General features: G+C 40.2%; 1 protein-coding gene across 4 annotated transcripts in view; it reads right to left on the bottom strand.

Annotated features, from left to right (window-relative positions):
• Positions 1-937: 937 nt before the first annotated feature.
• The window catches only part of celsr2 (cadherin, EGF LAG seven-pass G-type receptor 2), a 65,480-nt gene continuing 48,843 nt past the window's right edge, over positions 938-17,574 (bottom strand). Inside the window, exons 9-35 of one of the 4 annotated variants that reach the window (XR_013295119.1) lie at positions 16,514-16,680; positions 15,991-16,170; positions 15,796-15,909; positions 14,591-14,747; positions 14,364-14,505; positions 14,163-14,283; positions 12,594-12,777; positions 12,395-12,496; positions 12,160-12,254; positions 11,138-11,347; positions 10,807-10,990; positions 9,595-9,913; positions 9,346-9,513; positions 9,134-9,257; positions 7,767-7,967; positions 7,494-7,668; positions 6,978-7,090; positions 6,820-6,899; positions 6,620-6,746; positions 6,416-6,526; positions 5,994-6,124; positions 5,835-5,923; positions 5,519-5,683; positions 5,283-5,438; positions 3,027-3,234; positions 2,755-2,857; positions 938-2,665 (exon numbers count right to left, since the gene is read on the bottom strand). Coding sequence is in view for 3 of the 4 variants with exons in the window: in XM_077573906.1 (XP_077430032.1) it covers positions 2,830-2,857; positions 3,027-3,234; positions 5,283-5,438; positions 5,519-5,683; positions 5,835-5,923; positions 5,994-6,124; positions 6,416-6,526; positions 6,620-6,746; positions 6,820-6,899; positions 6,978-7,090; positions 7,494-7,668; positions 7,767-7,967; positions 9,134-9,257; positions 9,346-9,513; positions 9,595-9,913; positions 10,807-10,990; positions 11,138-11,347; positions 12,160-12,254; positions 12,395-12,496; positions 12,594-12,777; positions 14,163-14,283; positions 14,364-14,505; positions 14,591-14,747; positions 15,796-15,909; positions 15,991-16,170; positions 16,514-16,680 (3,851 nt within the window). In the remaining variant the exon portion in view is untranslated. Of the gene's footprint in view, positions 2,858-3,026; positions 3,235-5,282; positions 5,439-5,518; positions 5,684-5,834; positions 5,924-5,993; positions 6,125-6,415; positions 6,527-6,619; positions 6,747-6,819; positions 6,900-6,977; positions 7,091-7,493; positions 7,669-7,766; positions 7,968-9,133; positions 9,258-9,345; positions 9,514-9,594; positions 9,914-10,806; positions 10,991-11,137; positions 11,348-12,159; positions 12,255-12,394; positions 12,497-12,593; positions 12,778-14,162; positions 14,284-14,363; positions 14,506-14,590; positions 14,748-15,795; positions 15,910-15,990; positions 16,171-16,513; positions 16,681-17,574 lie in introns of all 4 variants that reach the window. The other 3 variants (XM_077573906.1, XM_077573907.1, XM_077573909.1) reach the window with 3 other exon arrangements.

Here is a 17,574-nt window from a genome sequence, read left to right as displayed (position 1 = left end):
CATTATTTACTGTTCAAGTCGTTGCGGCGTGTCCGCATCCGTCTGCTTCCTTAATGTCATTTGCGTCAGCTGTTAAAGACGCGAATCGGTTTCTCATATTGGTTCATCGTGTTCATTTGTAGAAATGCTTTGAAGGGCACAAAAGCGAGCCTTTGAAAGCGGAGGGCAGCTAATGCTGACTAATGCACGACGCTTTCATAGCGCATCATGAGCCTAATCGCATCATGCTGTGGACCCAATCGCTTCCATTGGCCCTCCTAAGCACGCTGCGAAGAAATGAGCTCGAGACACGAACGTCTGACTCTTTCATGTTTTTTTTTTTAAACAAGATTGACAATTACGTCTCTCTCTCTCTCTCCAGTTAAAGGTGGATATTGTAATTATGATTTAAAAAATGTACTTTTTGCCATATTTGTTAAGTGTCATTTGTCAGTAAGAACAAATCAGTATTCAGTCACGCGTAAAGTGTCGACTGATTTGTTTGTTTTTGGACAAGGTTGTCGCTTGCAAATCAAATGACAGCCACAAGATGGAGCCAGAGAGGGCAGTTTTAAATTTATTTATTTATTTTTAAATAGCTAATTTTACTGACAGATCAAAATGGCAGTATTCACAGTAAGGCAAAAAGTGCAATTTGAGGAAAAAATATGGTTTTGAATGTTGATTTATTTATTTTTTAAAATCCAGATGCATTTCTTGCTAGCAATGCATGTTATCTCACTTTTGTTTTACATTTCTACTATTGGTTGTTTCAATACAGATGGATTTTATGAAATGTGGTCACATTTCATTATTTAAAAAACAAACATGTTTTTCAACTCATTTACAGGCTTTATTAGCTTAACATATTTTGGCCATTCTTTTGAATGAGGCATGGTCTCCTTTTTAATAAGACACAGAAAATGCAAATACAAATAAGAACCACAGAATGCAGTGGCAGAGTCACAGAAACACCATCTGCAAGTTATTTTAATGGTGTTGCAATAAAAACACATTTACATTTAAAGTCCACAGTTGGTCAACATGGCAAATAGTAGCTTCAAACAGAGACATCTCTACAATCATGTCATGTTTTACATATTTACTTTCATTTACAGGCCACACTGTACAGTAAAAACAAAATACACCGGCAATATTCATGGACTTGAATTATCTTACAAAACGCGCCACAGCTACTCTAAGAAAAACAAAGCTGTTAATTTGTGGACGGAAATGGGTCCTCCCCGTGGATTAAAAACAAAAAGAGAGCTTCAAGTCCATAAAAATGTGCTCTTGTGGATTTCCAAAATAACAAAAATAGTATCAAAAGTTCTTTTTTTATTTTTAGGTGTACGTACACATGCAGATGTGTGCCCTTGTTGATAAGAACCATCGTGGAGTGGAATCCACTCACACAGGCCGGAAATACAGTAATGAGCTTCACTTGATTGTTGGCGCTGCTTAGAACACACACAAGTCGAAAGTTCCCTGAATGTTTGCACGCCTACGCACCCAAAGGCATGACAACTTTATTGTTCCATAGATGTCCACTATAAAAAAATGTACAAAATAAAATTAAAAGAAAAAGAAAGTCAGGGCAGCAAATGAAAAAAAAGTGCATTTAAAAAAAAAAAAATTCAAGTATGTAAACAAAACTACTTAAAGGGAGAGACACGTGTTCCATCAGTGTGCTCGAGCCTGAGCTTTGGCACGCACTCACACATATAAAATGATGAAGAATTAGAGCGTGCTAACTCCATTTTTAAAATCATGTTACAGTTAAGTGCAGAAATAAATAGAGAAGATGCATATCTTCCAGATCAATACTGGTCTAAAAAGAGGCTTAGTTCCAAATCCAATTTTGACACAAGTTTCCCACAACTTGGTCAACTCCCATTTCCAAAATGGCCGCGCCCATGAACCCAGACTTGCGCCTCACGAAAGAAAGTGAGGGTCAGACTCGGAAAGCAAGCAAGCTTGGCGGCTGGTGCGTCTGCATGTTAGTGGATGTTATTGATTATCTTTCAGGAAATATTGATCAGATTAGAATAACAAAAATCTTGCACAATTTCTGTAAGATCAAGTACAGCCTTGAGATACAAGTTTAATTCGTTTTGCCATCATGCTTAAAACTCTCAAGTCATCTTTCACATGGAAATGAATCTATATATTCTTTCCTATTAATGGCGTTAGCATTAAGATAGCGGATTATAGGCTAAGCGATGTCATTGTTTTATGTAAACAATGTGTAATTCTCCTAGTTTAGTCTTTACTTTGGCAGAAGCTCTTTTTTTTTTTTTTTTTTAAGAATTGTTCACTATTTGCCAAACTGTTGTTGACTTAACTGCCACCATACTTGTATGTCAAGTTTGCGCTTGCAACTCAAAGCAAGGTCACTTGTATCTCAAAGCACCACAAAAAAATTGCCAAATAAATCACTCACATAAACCCGCTAGATGTTATTGTAGCCATTGAACTTTGCAAAATGATAAAAATGGAGTTAGCCCACTCTCGTCTTCAGTACTGTACAACACACACACGCACACACATTCCATCCTTCAGAATCCCATAAAAAAAAAAAAAGAAGTCTTTTCAAAAGGGAAATCCCAGCGATGAGGAAGGAGGCTCTATGACCCGCAAAGACGCACCCCTCGGTCGGCGCGCTCACATGGCCGTGTTGCAGTGGCTGCTGGGAGAAAAACAAAATGGTGGCGGAAGAGCAGCAAGACAAAAAAACAAAACAAAAAACAAAACGAGAAACGATGAAACACGTACACAAAACGGGCGGTTGGTAAGTGAAATGAAGAAGCAATCGGAAGATCCTGATCCATTTGAATGAGGATCAACGCTTCAGGGGATAAAATTAAAGAATAAAAATCTTGATGTGGTATTTTTTGGAAAGGCAGGGGAGACAGAGAAAGAGAGATGAGAGACATATTGCACAACAGTCAGACACTCTACCTTGCAATGAATGTGTCGAAATGTGTAACATGAGACAGAAGACAACAGACAGAGACAAACATTTAACGGAAGCTTCTCATACTCACTCAGATCCCGACGAGTCGCCGTCCACCGTTCCCGCCTTGATGCTGACGGCGATGCCGTTCAAGCGCTCCGACTTCGCCGGTCTCTCGTCGCAGGACGAGCCGTGAGGCGACGCCGAGCCGGTGGCGCCGTCGTCGCACAGTTCGTTGCGGATGCGGTTGAATCCGTTCCGCTCGATGATCGGGGAGAGCTGCTTCTTCTTTAAGATGCCTGCGTGTGCAAAATAAGCATCGGGCGTACTTCAAAATTCCTTTTCGGATGGACGTCGCTCACAAAACTTTTTTTTCAAAGGAGGGGTCAGCAACTTTTGTTGCCAAAAGACCCAAATAAATAAAAGAAAATCTGTCTGAAGAGCTAATTAGAGATGCACAAAAATAGGAGAGCAGCATCCAATACGAAGACATTCATTTTCTTCTACATTTCCTCTTCCTTTTTTGGACATTCTTCGTAAATTTTTCTGTCTTTCAAATTTCTGACATTTTTGGCAATATTATGGACATATTATGGAAATTTTCTGCCTTTCTTCTTCCTTTTTTGGACATTTTGTTGCTTTTTATGTTTTAATATTTTTTTCTGCCTTTTTACTATCAATTTTCTGAAATTTTTGGCAATTTTGTGGACATTTTATCCTAATTTTCTGCCTCTTCATTTTTTGGACATTTTATGGCTTCGTAAATTTTTCTGTCTTTCAAATTTCTGACATTTTTGGCATTATGGACATTATGGAAATTTTCTGCATTTCTTCTTCCTTTTTTGGACATTTTGTTGCTTTTTATGTTTTAATATTTTTTCTGCCTTTTTACTATCAATTTTCTGAAATTTTTGGCAATTTTGTGGACATTTTATCATAATTTTCTGCCTCTTCATTTTTTGGACATTTTATGGCTTCGTAAATTTTTCTGTCTTTCAAATTTCTGACATTTTTGGCATTATGGACATTATGGAAATTTTCTGCCTTTCTTCTTCCTTTTTTGGACATTTTGTTGCTTTTTATGTTTTAATATTTTTTCTGCCTTTTTACTATCAATTTTCTGACATTTTGGGCAATTTTGTGGACATTTTATGGTAATTCTCTACCTCTCTTCATTTTTTGGACATTTTATGGCTTTGTAATTTTTTTCAGACTTTGTTTTTCATACGTTTTAGACTTTTCTACCTTTCTGTCAAATTTCTGACATTTTTGGCAATATTGTGGACATATGGTCATTTTCTGCCTGTCTTCTTCCTTTTTGGATATTTTATGGCTTTTTTTGTGTGTTTGTTTTTACATTTTTCTGCCTTTTTTACTATCAATTTTCTGACATTTTTGACAAGTTAGCAATTTATGGCAATTTTCTGCCCCTCTTCCCCTTTGGGGCATTTTATGGCTTTAAATTTTATTTTTTTTCTGCCTTTTTTGCTATCATTTTGCTTGACATTTTTGACAATTTTTGGGATATTTTATGGCAATTTGCGGGCATTTTTCTTTTGTTTTTGGACATTTTATGGTTACCTTTTGAACGTTTTCTTTTCTGCCTTTTTAAAAATCAACTTTCTGACAATTTTAGGCAATTTCAAAGACATTTTATGGTAATTTCCTGCCTTTCTTATTTTGTTTTTGGACATTCTATGGTTACTATTTGAATGTTTTCTTTTCTGCCTTTAAAAAAAAATATTCTCTGATATTTTTGACAATTTCATGGACATTTTATGGTAATTTTCTGCTTTTCCTATTCCTTTTTGGGCATTTATATGTATTTTGAAAAAACGTCTTCATCTACCTTTCGTCTCTCTTTTGCAACAACTTAAAAATGTGGACTTTTTTGTGTCATTGTCATTGTCAGTGTCATTTTTTTGAACATTTAATTATTCTTTTTTTAAAATCTAAATGACTAATTCTATTAAAGAATATTTTATCTAAAAAATGAAAATAAATATGTTTTTTTTTTTTTTAAGATTTCCACAGGGAGCCACAGGAGAGACCCACAGGTTGCTGTTCTACACCAACAATAAACTGTAAATCGGACTGAATTAGATCACTCATCACAAAGCAACAAAAATGACAGCAACATTGGCATTATCTGCAAATAGATCACTGATGATTCTAAATCATTGACGTAGGTAAAAAAAAAAAAAAAATCTGGAAAAAAAAAGTGTGAAGCATTGACCCTTGTGGTACACCAGATGTGAACATCATACAGGTACAATAATCTCCCGTATAATGGCAATAAAACTGTACAGGGGATTACAGTCCGCCTAAAACCGTTCCAGTCATTTACCTTTGTGGGGATGAGCGTGAAGGTTGGGCATGGAGGGCAGCAGCACCGTCACCGCCTCGTGCATGCGCTCGTCCGATGACTCGGGATTCATCGTGAGCCTGTCAGCATTTGTGGGCTCGCCATCACTCACTGCTGCAGGCCAGTACAATCTACTGTCTGCACACGAATGTCAAAATATTGTATTCGGGTGTTCTTAATGTTTTGGCCAGTTGATGATGCAAAAAAGCTGATTGTACCGTGTGCTTGAGGCCTTTTGGCGCCATTGGACGCCAAGTTTTCCCAGCATTCCTCAAGAGGCAGAGGACCTTCTTCGTCCTCGCTGTCAGACGAGTGCGTGGAGGCGTAGGAGCCGCTCTGGTCGTCCTCCAGGGACAGGTCGCTGTCCGAGTCGCTGTCACGGTCTGAAAAGAGTGTCAGGAAAAAAATAAAAATAAAATAAATAAATATTTTTTAATTAATTAAAAATATATTATTATAAAAAAAAAAAAAAAAATCAAATACAAAAAAAAGAGAAAAATAAATGCGGGGGGAAAAAGAAGAGGTTTTGTTTACCGTCATCTGCACGCTCGTTTGTTTCATGGAAAAGCGATGTGTGGTCGTTGAGGGCGATGTGCGCTTGACTGGTGCTCAGGCCGTCATCCCTAAAAAAAGACATCTGATCTGTAAAATCCAGCAAACGCCACACCGGCATGCCTGCTTTTGGGCCCTTACCTGAGGACGAAGGGCACGTAGCTGTGCTGACTCTTAGCGCTCTGCATGGTTCCGTTCAAAGAGACGCTGGACTCCCCGAAGGGAAGATGGTACAACTTATCATTTGTGTAGCTGCTGTTGCATTTGTAGCCCTGGAAGAGCAGAGATGATAGCTTTTAGCGCTCGGTGGACCTGTTGCGCAATTTCCTGTCAATCGTCTCTTTTAGGTTCTGGCTTATTCAAGTGAAGTCAAGATAGTAGGGGCTGTTAGAAATACTTCTGATAAATCATTACGTCACATTTGGTGTGCCTCAAGGGTCCGTGCATGACCCTCAACTTTTCTTACCAACACAATGATACTTTTAGGATTGGTTTTGAGAAGTCTATCTCTCTCTCTTTCTCTCTCTCTCTCCTGACATAGGATTTAGTGTTAATGGACTCACTAATGATTTGGATTTGATCATGTGATCGGGATGTTTGTGTCCACAGCAGTACTTCACGGCGTTCCTTGCTTCTTTATTGAACACGATGCGAAAGAAGAAGATGAAGGGACCCTAGGTGATGGCAAAGGAAATGTTTAAAGACATAACACTACCACTGCGACTAATAATAATAATAAACAGTGACATTATCATCAGTGGGCGCACCTGCACACAGTTAAAGCCGGCAAACAAATAATGGAAGATGATCATGTCACTGTTGACAGAGAGCAAAGCCAGGAAGCACGTGACTGAGACCAGGAACAGGACGCCACCTGCGGTCTTCAGGCCCGACCTGCGCGAGACAAAATCCATCATAATCAGCAGCGACTCGTGTGTGCAGTCAGTACACGTGGTCGGAAACTCACACACGAGGCTCCTTCTCCAAGCTTTGGCGTCTCAGCGAGCAAGATGCTCTGGACGACAGGATGTAAAGGAAGACGTTCATCTGCGCACACAAACGTCAAAACTGCATCGCTGCTTCTTGTTCCGGAAAAGGAAAATAGAAGAATCTACCATGACTCACCGACACCGCCATGGCGATGGGTCCGGCAAAGCTCCAGATGAGGGTGTCGTACATGGACAGCCAGCAGAAGTCTGGATTTCCGTAACCTTCGGGGTCCAATCCCACTGCCAAACCTACCCGGTGAGTGGGTTAGGAAAACAACTCAGCATTTTTTGGTGTGCATAATAATAATAATAATAATAATAATATTAATAATAATAATAATAATAATAACACACACAAAAAATAATAATAATAATAACAACACTAAAATTATACTAATAATAATAACAACACTAAAATTAAAAATAATAAATAAATAAATAATAACAACACACACAAAATAAATAAATAAAATAATAACACTAAAATGACACTAATAATAATAACACTAATATTAATAAATAATAATAATAATAAATAATAACACAAAAATGACACTAATAATAATAACACTAATATTAATAAATAATAATAATAACAACAACACTAAAAATAATAATAATAATAATTTTCTGATAATATTAAAATTTGGACCTGTGATGAAGGCAGGCACTCCCCAGCCAATCAGGTAGTAGAACCTCATGGGCCCATAGTTGATGTCTCGAACTTCGCTGATCATTCGGTACACGTGCAGACCCTCCAGGAAAAGCCACGAGAACGTGCACAGGTAGAAGAAGTGCAGCAGGATGGCGATGACCGTGCACAAAAACTGCATCAAGAAGAAATCGATTTTTTTTTTTAAATCCATCTGAGGATTTATTTTACAGACGAAGGATAAAAAATAAAAAATAAACTCAGGGTGCTCACTGGGTTGTCAGCCTGGTTGATCCCCAGGATGAAGACCAGCTCGGAGAGGAAGAGGGCGGTGGCGCCGTTGTTGACAATGCTGGTCTTGTTGCACTGCATGGCTCTCAGGCACAGGAGGAAGACGGCGGTGAGGAAGACAAAGCCCAGGGTGACTCCAACGCTGCTCCACGATAGGATTTTGATAGGCAGGATCTCACCGTTCTGTTGAAAACAAATGTCATTTTTAGGCTTGGTCAGCTTTTCAACTGTTGCAAGAAGATTTTTAGCAAAATAGTTTAATGTATGACTGTTGCACTTTCTCTAACTAGGCTCGTTTTTAACCCCCCAAAACTGAAAGACGATGACTTTTGGAGGCAAAAGTGAAACAAGAAGACAGGACGCCTCATTCTAATTATTTTCTCTGTGTTACAACTTACAAGTATTTGTTAATTATGGTAATTTATTTGCTTGTAGATGATAAAATTATATAACAGGGAACCAATTTAAGTAGGGATGGGCTAGTGTCAATACCATGTATCGGCATTGGACCGATTGATAGCCTTATTTCAAGGTATCTGTACCAGGATCAGCTGCCCTCTTGTGGCCGTTTTACAATCAGGAACTAGAAATTAGAATTAATTTTATGCAATTTTCAGGAAAATTGCTATATTGGAATATATATAGTCTTTTCTTTAAAATGATCTGCGATTATTAAAGTTTTTGTATCAAAAAAGTAGTGTATCGGTACTTGGTATCAGTGACTACTCAAGAGTTGAATACTCTACTGGTATCGATCTGAAAAAAAAATAAAATAAAATAGTATAGTATATATATATATAAATATATATAGTATATCAAACAATAACTACTCTCATGAATATATAGCCCAGGAATTTGAATAACTAACACAAGTCTTCAAATCTAAAGGCAGACAAGATAAGTATGTTTATAAGTTCATTATTAATATAATAGGAAATATAAAAATTCTACAAAATATAAGTTCCATGAGCCGTAAAATTTTCCCACCACTTTCACACATAAAAGTTAGTTGTTTTGCGTGACCTTTTTATGGAAAAGATCCCTTAACAGATGGTAAATTTTGGAAGTAGCCAATTATGTTGCAATGTAAATCATTTATGTCAAGCTAGCAGCAAGTCATCATAAAAACATGTGACATGACTGGAAATATAGTATGAGGAGTTCTGTAATTCCATGTTGCTACTTCTACTAGATGGCTTTAAAAATAATAATAATCATAATATCAATAATTGCTGTAGATTATTTACTGTGTTTTGTTTATGAAGTCAAAAAAGTGCAGTGGCAAGTTGAACTGAACTCTACAGCTAACAGAAAGCTAATGTAGCTCTCTTCATTAGCTCATTGCTTACCTCTCTCCTGGAGATGTCCATGAGCACCGCGAAGCTTGTCATGTGATAACACTGACAGCTTATGTGAGTGCTGTTTCGAAAGACCACCTCACATCCCTTCGCCGACCAGCCGCCCGCTCCAGCTCTGGAATAAAACGCCACCATCGAACATGACAACCAAACAACAACACGCCCTCGTTTTCGTTTTATTTTGTTATGTGTGTGCACTCAACAGTATCGTGTGGTTCCAGAAGACGCAGATGGGTTTGGAGCGCTCCTCGGTGGTGACCAGGCGGAACTGCACGGTGATGGGTTTGTCCAGCGGGTGTTGCAGCAGCTCGTCGTTGTCGTGCACGGTGATGCTTACCACGGGGGTGTTGATTACGGGACGCTTTGGCAGACTGGAAAAAAATACACACTCACATTCACACCAACAGATTTTTTTTTATTTTTATGTGGCCGCACATGCAAATTATTCTTACCGGAGACTTCTCTTATCAGGGTCGTAGCTCTCAGGTAGCAGAGACGCCAGACTGTGGAAGATGATCACGCTGGCGACGGCGTCCGGTTGGTTGTCGTCGGGATGGCGTCGCTTCCTGTTGGCGGAGCGGTTCCTCAGCGCCGATTCCGGGAAAGCGTCCAGGTTTCTGTGGCCCTTGGTGTCCACGGGCAGCTGGAAGACCGAGTCGGGGAGGGTGACGGTGGTCTCCAGATCGGCAGGGCGGGGGCCCCTAAGGGACTGGTACCGGGGGAGTTTGGCCCCGGCAAAATTCATCTTTTTCAGACGGTCCACTGAGATGACTGCACAGGATAAATTAAATAGGTGCATCATTACTATTACTGTTATTTACAATTCAAATGACCTAGAAATATTTGTATTAATTTAAAAAAATCATAGGCATGGGAAATTGATAAGATTTTTACGATTTTGATTCCCTTTTCGATTCTGCTTAACGATTTGATTCTTTATTGATTCCCTTATCGATTCTTTTTTTTTTTTTTAAGGTGAATAAACATAGATTAGCAGCATCCACTTTTTTACGTCTTAGTTGTATTTGTAAACAAGAGACATGTTTAAAAGAAATGTGGCCTTACAAACGCAACAGTGAAGTTTTAAGTGGTCCACATTCAAGGACTCCTCAATGGGGTGCAATGGGGTCCCCAGAAAAAAAAAGAAAAATGATTTGAAAATAAACATAACTACATTTTTTCATCTACATCTTCTGTAGAAACAACCTAGATTATTTTGTGAAAATAATGTCCAACTGCAGTAATATTTCAACACTCATGAAATGAGCACTCAAAAACTCCTCCTCTTTGCCTCAGTCGAAACGGACGCAGCCAGTAGACTGGTGTGCGACTCCCGTGAGTTGCCTATGAGCAAAGTCAGAATGTTTGGAAGTAGCGAGTGTTGCTTTTAAGTCATGGTTCGTTCCCATCCCTAATTAACAATGACCCTGCAAAGAATGAGCGGTAGTGGCCAATAGAGGGCGCTAGGGCTCAAGCTAGCACCCAAACAACAATAGCTAAGTCTTTTTGGCTTAACTAACAGCTAGATGCCAGTTTTGTTGCAATGTGTGAAATACGGGATTTGATAAGAAATCATTTACATTCAACTGAACTGATGGAATGTACAGAGTAGAGTTATACAATTAATTGAATTCAAATCGTTCAGCCCTATTATAGAGTCTCACCGATATGTGGTGTGACGATGGTAAAGGGACTGAGGTACGTCTTCCTCATGTTCTGCGCCAGAGTGTTGGCGTATTCCTCGAAGCGGCGAAGCAGTGCCGCCGTGCCGCCCTCCGTGTGCTGGATCAGCTCCCAGTGTGGACGTGTGTCTGGAGACAGGATGGCACTGCCCACGCGGACCAGGTTCTGCGGATGACAGCCAAAGGAGATCGGGCACCCTCACTGGTCACATCATCCAGCTCATTCGAAAGGTTTTATCGATTTTTTTTATTATCATTATTTTCTTTTTTTAAATATTATTATTCGTCCCCCCCACCCAAAAAAAAAAGTTACCTCGGTAAAGTGGACATCCTGCGTGGCTGTGAGGTTGAATCCCTGCTGCTTGCTCTCATGCTGCAGCAGCCTCTGAGTGAGTCCGTAGGCCACTTTCACGTCGCTGCCGTAGTACTTCTCTGTGTGCAAAGTGGCGTTGGCCAACATGGCCGCTGTCTGTTGGACGTGGCCCGAGTCCAGCAGTGATGCATTATGGGAAACGCTTTCAGACTGGAAGAAGACATTCGGAAAGTGTTTGACCACATATGAACAGGATTATATGAGATAATGCGCATATTTACCTATTTAGTGATTTTCAATAGTATAAAAATATAAAAAACGTTTTTTAAAATTTATTTATTAAAAAAAACAAAAACTTTTTTGTGGCACCAAAAGGTTATTGGCTGTCTTCGATGCTTATTCAAGAATTTTTTTTTTTTTTTTTTATTTGTCTCTATGCAATTGAATGGGTGCCAATTTTTCTTGGATTTTCACTACACGCGAGCTGGTGAATTTGTCCCTATCCCCATAAAATGTTTGTTAATGGTGAAAAAAGGTAAGTAAAAAAAAATAGGGACTTAATTTTTTAATGTAATCAAATTTGTATAAAAATGACCATTTAAGGAAGGCAAAAAATAAAATAAAATAAAATATTTTTTAATATTTAGTTTTTTCCCATTTTCCCCCCGGGATATTTATCCCAATTTTTCATGGAAAATATATTTTGAATATTTATCAGCGATTTTTAACATTTTTGGGGGGTTTGTAAATTTTTTTAAATAAATAATTTAGTTTCAATTTTATTTACATATTTTTTCAATTTAATCAATGATAATAATCTCACAAGTAGAAAAAGCTGTCTAATACTCTGGTATCATAATCTAAAGAATCTAATAAAAGAAGAATCCCTTTGAAAAGGGTAATATGTGACATGGATGGATGGATGATGCATGCCCCGTAATATTGTGTTTCCTGCAGTTCAAAATGGGAAATATTTGAACCTTTATTGCTTTAAGGAATAAAGAGAGAGAGAAGCTACGGACCAGCGTTCTCAGTTGGCTGAAGGTGACCGACGTGCAGTTGAAGAGATTAGGAGGCAGCCAGCCCTTGTGCTCGTCACAGTGGCGAATGGCCGTGCCTGGGAAGGAAAAGGAGGAGGCGTGAGATGTTATTACACGAGGTGGGAAATAGACTGCAGCTTAAAAAAGGCTCCAGGCGACCTCCACGCATAGCCATTATTTTATGCTAATCGGAACGTCAGCTGAAAAGGCGTCCTACCCAGGGTCCCTTTGGGGCAGGCAACTGCTGCAGGGAGCCCAAACTTGGTCCTGGGCCACCAGATTCCAGCCTGGATGGCCTGAGGGCAGCTGTCATAGATGACTGGCACGAATGGAGTAGAGCGAGGGGTCAAATGGAAAAATATTTAGCGCGCAGAACATCGGAAATGGAGATGAACCTAAATATGACAGGCTGTTACCTTCGCAGCCGTTGGGCGACACCTCGGCAAAGGGGTTGTCGCAGCGATCGCACTGGCGTCCGATCACGCCTGCTTTACACTGACACTGACCGCTCTCGCGCTCGCATGTTCTGGAAAAGGAGCCCACCGGGTAGCAGTCACACAGCAGGCATGTGTCGCTGCCTTCGGGACGGTAGTGATTGTCCTGCAAAGGGCACAAATTCTGATTATAACTGTTGTTTATATTAACTCTTTCACTGCCATGGACGTTAAAAGACGTCAAGTAAAAACCTACGGAGGGCCGCCAATGACGTTAAAAGACGTCATCCAATTTTTTTAAAAAATTTTTTTGAAACGGGTGGAGGAAAGCCTTGGCCAGCTGTAGTGAAAGTTTCAAGCAGATCTAGTTAGCCTAATGACTATTTTTGGCCCCTAGATGGCAGCAATGACTCTCTTTTGACAAGATTGGGTAGGCGTCAGTAGAAGACGTGAGGCGGAGCTAGAGGGGACAATGGCTGGGGAAGGGAAGAGAACATGGCGACCGGTTGCAAGCAGCTCACGCTGGAGCAGTTTTTTTCAAAGACAAAAAGCATCGACCAACGCTAAAGAGCACATTGATGACGACGATGATCATCATCGATGATGATGATGGTGACTCCGAGGTTGACGCTGAAGTTGCAAGCGTTGACGCGGCGGCTATGACGACGTCATAAAGGTTCACCAGCTAGCGATGCTAACACCGGAAAACGCGGAGCACAACCGAGCACGCTCAGGCGGACGTTCAATCGGACGACGAAGAGTGCCCCGAGTCCAATGCATATTCATCGGAGGAGTGGGTACAGTCTGCTACTTGCTATTCCCCGGAAAAAAAGGCCATCAAGAAAGTGTAACGTCTGCACGCGAAAGGAGCCATCGTAAGTGAAACTAATCTGTTGTGCAAATCCTGCTGCGTCTCCTTGGGCACCCATGGGAGCGTTACAAAAAGAAAAACTGTATTTAAAACATCCACATAATTGTAAATAGTACCACAGTTGCACACATTTGTAAATAGTTAGCGAAATTGTTTTGTCAAATTGTTACACTGTTGAATGGAAATAAACGTATTTTGCAACCAAAAAACACTTTTTCATTGTTGGTGATAGCGTTTTACAGAAGTAAAGCACTATTTAGGTGTTTGTGGCATCATTCATGGACAAAAAGAAGTGTACAATTCCCTAGAGTGCATGAAATAACATCGTTTCACAAATAGCTCCTTTTCTCCGCTTTTTGTTTCAAAACAGAGCATTTCGGTGAAACTAACCATTTTCTATTGTTGATTACTGAAGAACGGAATAAGGTAGAAACAAACTTTTTTTTTCTGATAAAAGATGAGAGTTCAATCTTTCATTTGGTAGTATGTGCGTTTCCATAGTCCAAACACAACATTTTCTGTGGACCTTGAAAGATCAGTCAAAATGCTTAAATCGGCTGGCACTGGCGACATCCCGTTTCTGAAAACGTCTGGCAGTCAAAGAGTTAACATCATAATTTTTGAAAAGTCCTCTATTTGAAAAAATTATCTTAACCTTCCCCAACCAATGACACTCTCACCTTACAGCGACACTCTCCACTGGTCTTGTTACAGTCTGAATCAAACCCGTGCTCAGTAAGACAGTTACATGGCCCGCAGGTTTTGTGACCCCACCAACCTCGTGGACAGGGCAGGTCAGTCCTGCAGGGAAACAAGCACAGTCACATACTTTACAAATCCCAGCATATGCACAACCGAATGTTAATGTGGCGTTTATGTACTTTTTCTCGCAGTAATGGCCAAAGTAGTTGTGTGGACAGTCACATGTGTAACCACGAGAGGAGCTGGTCTTCCTGGTGCACGTGGACTCGTGCTCGCACAGGTTGAGCGTGCACGCGTCTGTGCAGTTGGTGCCATAGTAACCTGCAAACAAGAAAATGACACAAACATCAAGCGGGCCATGTGACAAATAAGTCATTTCAAAAATATTTTGTGAAGTGATGCTGACCAGCGCGACATGTGCACGAGTAGCTGTCCCAGTCATCGCTGCAGTAGCTGTTGGAGGGACAGGGGCTTGAGCCGCAGGGGTCGGGCACGTTGCAGCCCGGCTCCACGTTCACCTTCCTGGCCTGACTCAGACTCAGTGCGCCACCAACCCGCAGACCCTGCAAAGAGATTGGTCATGAATGAATTGGTGATGTTTTAATGTTTTATACAGAGTGTGTGCCAATGCATTAGGGCTGTCACTATCAAATATTTTTCAAATTGATTACCCTATTGCTTATTCAATTGAATAATGCCATAATCCATTAAGGTTGGACGTAAAATAAATTCAGCGGATATAAGTACTCATAATTTATTCGATTTTATACATATGCGTTATTAAACACCAACAAAATTAGCCTGTGCTAAAAAGTTATCAATCATGAATAGCATTAGCGCGCTAGCGATTACCACTTTAGGTGAACAAAACATTACCATTTAGTTCACACATACATCAATATATCCACATTAGACATGTAATAGTGTCTTAAAAATCATTTACAGACGATGCTTTAACACTATTCCACGAATAAACAAGGGCATTAGCCTATGCTAAACGGTTAGCAATCACGATTAGCATTAGCGCGCTAGTGATTACCAATTTACCACTTAAGGTAAACAAATGCTAACGACTAACGACCATTTCATTCACACGTACATCATTATATCCACATTACATATATAATAGTGTCTTAAAAGTCACTAACAGAGGATGCTTCAATATTATTTCATGAAGGGTAGAGCTAGCTGTTAGCTAGATGAGGTCAATAACTTCCTGTTCTTGTCTTCTTCTGGGCACGTTTAGTGCATGACTCCCCTCTACTGGTGAAGTACACCTAAAACCCAGTGGCAGGTTACATTTTGGAATAATTACAGCCCAAGTGTTTTTTAGGACGTTCAGAACTTACTTTCATGTGTTTTTGGGAAGCTCAATGTGCTGTATTGTCTTTAATAATAACAATAATAATAATAAAACACTAAGTACTAAGTCAGTGAGCGTTTTTAAGCAGACCAATAACATCCGCCAGTCGGCCACTAGTTGGACGATGCAAACATGGTTCCGGCAAAGCTTCAAAGCAGAAAATTTAAGTCTACCTATTTTTAAATTCGACTTATCCGACTTTGTCTGCTGTTTTTTCCCAGCTCTACAATACATTCTCAGGGTCTCACTTGTATGCAGCCTCGGAAGCCATGCTGAATTTTCCCATCAGGCATTGCTAAACCTCCAACACTCACAGCCTTCAGCTTGGACTCCTGCAACTCCCCATCAACCTGCATACTGGCCTGAAACACACAGACACACATTAAGCCCGGCACTGCTGAGCAACAAGATTTCCATGAATAAATATCGCCATGTTTTCCCACCAGGTAGAGTCCATGATCTACTGATAAAACAGCTTTATGGTGGCCGGCCGGCCCGCCCAAACTGCTGATATCCAGCTGCAAATGATGCCAGTCGCCGTCGTTCACCAGCACCTCCTCCACGCGGGACAGCGTGGAGTCCTCCCCCCTGTGCAGACCCATCAGCACACTCCCACCACGCAGCTGCAAAAGGGAGAAAGGTGAAGAAAAGGACACAAGCAGCAGGGAGGGAAGTGAATCAATAACAGAAGAGCACAGAGCAGCAGAATAGTAAGCAAAAGCACAAAAACATGCAGATTTATAGAACAAAAAGACATGTTTGAAAAGTGTGTGTGTGTTACTGTTTATTTCCCTCCTAATTAAAATATCCTAATTAAATGTTAGTACCCTCAGGATTAAACTTGACATTTCTGTGTGTTACAAGGTGAGCAAAAAAAAAAATCGCATGTGATGCAACGAGTGGCAAAGAAGAATGTTTTAGTTCATGTTTTAAGTCTCTGCGTTTAAAAGCCAACAGTGATCTCACCTGCAGGGTGAGGTTGTGTCGCAGGCCGGAGGAGATGTGCAGCAGGATGGCGCCCGGCTGACGAGTGCGCAGCATCAGCTCCACGTGCCAGGGGACGGAGGTCGCCGTCGCCAGGTTGTTCCACTGCAACAGGCTGTTGCCCAGGAAACGCTGCGGGTTGGCCATAACTGCGGAGAACAAATTTGTTTGTCGATGTTTATTAAGTGAATTTGAAATTGCCCGGGTTGAATGCTGACGTAACCTTCCCCCATCAGCACTTTTAATCATCTGCATCCTTACTAAGAGAAAAAACAACAACCTCAAAATTCAAATGATTGTTGGTAACGTGATGATTGTGACAATGCACCTCATCTTCCTGCTTGTTATGTCTGCCGCAGTGCACGGCAATTCCTCTCATCTGTTATCACAAACAATCATCTTTTCCCTTGTTTGAAACACAGCAAACACAATTCGCGAGGTGTGCACTCACAAAGTCTATTTTGAGTTTTTGTCTGTCTCTTCCCACATTGCTGTAAACCATAAATCAACACCCCCCCTCCCCTACCAAAAAAAAGGCTACAGTGTATCAGGTGAAACAAAACGGGACACTGGAGAACACGGGAACGGAAACAGGATAAATCATGCGTGTCTGTAGGACTCAAAGTGCAATTAGTCGCGGTTCAACTATATTTGAGCAGCCTGTTCAACACTCATAAACGACACTGATGTTGTGGGAAATTGGCCATAAAACTGTTAAAATGTCAAAAACACAAATTAAGTTAATGTGATTTGTTCACAATGAGTTGCAGTGCACTGTTTTTGACTTTGAGTTGCATTTCTTTGCAAAAGTTATTATTTACCCTATAAAGCCTGAACAATGAAATATGAGAGAACATTCGGATTATTTGTAAATAGAGTATTTATGGATCCTTTTGAACAAAACAAAATTAACTTCCACATATGACTTTTGATTTGTGTCATATTTGATACATCCGGTCACAATGCTTTGAACTGTCAAAAATATTATAATAAAGGCGGTTGACCAGACTGACCAGGTTGACCAGGCAAATCCGCGAGTGAGT

Source organism: Vanacampus margaritifer, chromosome 8, assembly GCF_051991255.1.
Source record: "Vanacampus margaritifer isolate UIUO_Vmar chromosome 8, RoL_Vmar_1.0, whole genome shotgun sequence".
Taxonomy (NCBI): Eukaryota; Metazoa; Chordata; class Actinopteri; order Syngnathiformes; family Syngnathidae; genus Vanacampus; species Vanacampus margaritifer.
The sequence above is the reverse complement of the archived record's forward strand: the minus strand, read 5'-3'. Positions and strand labels throughout refer to the sequence as shown.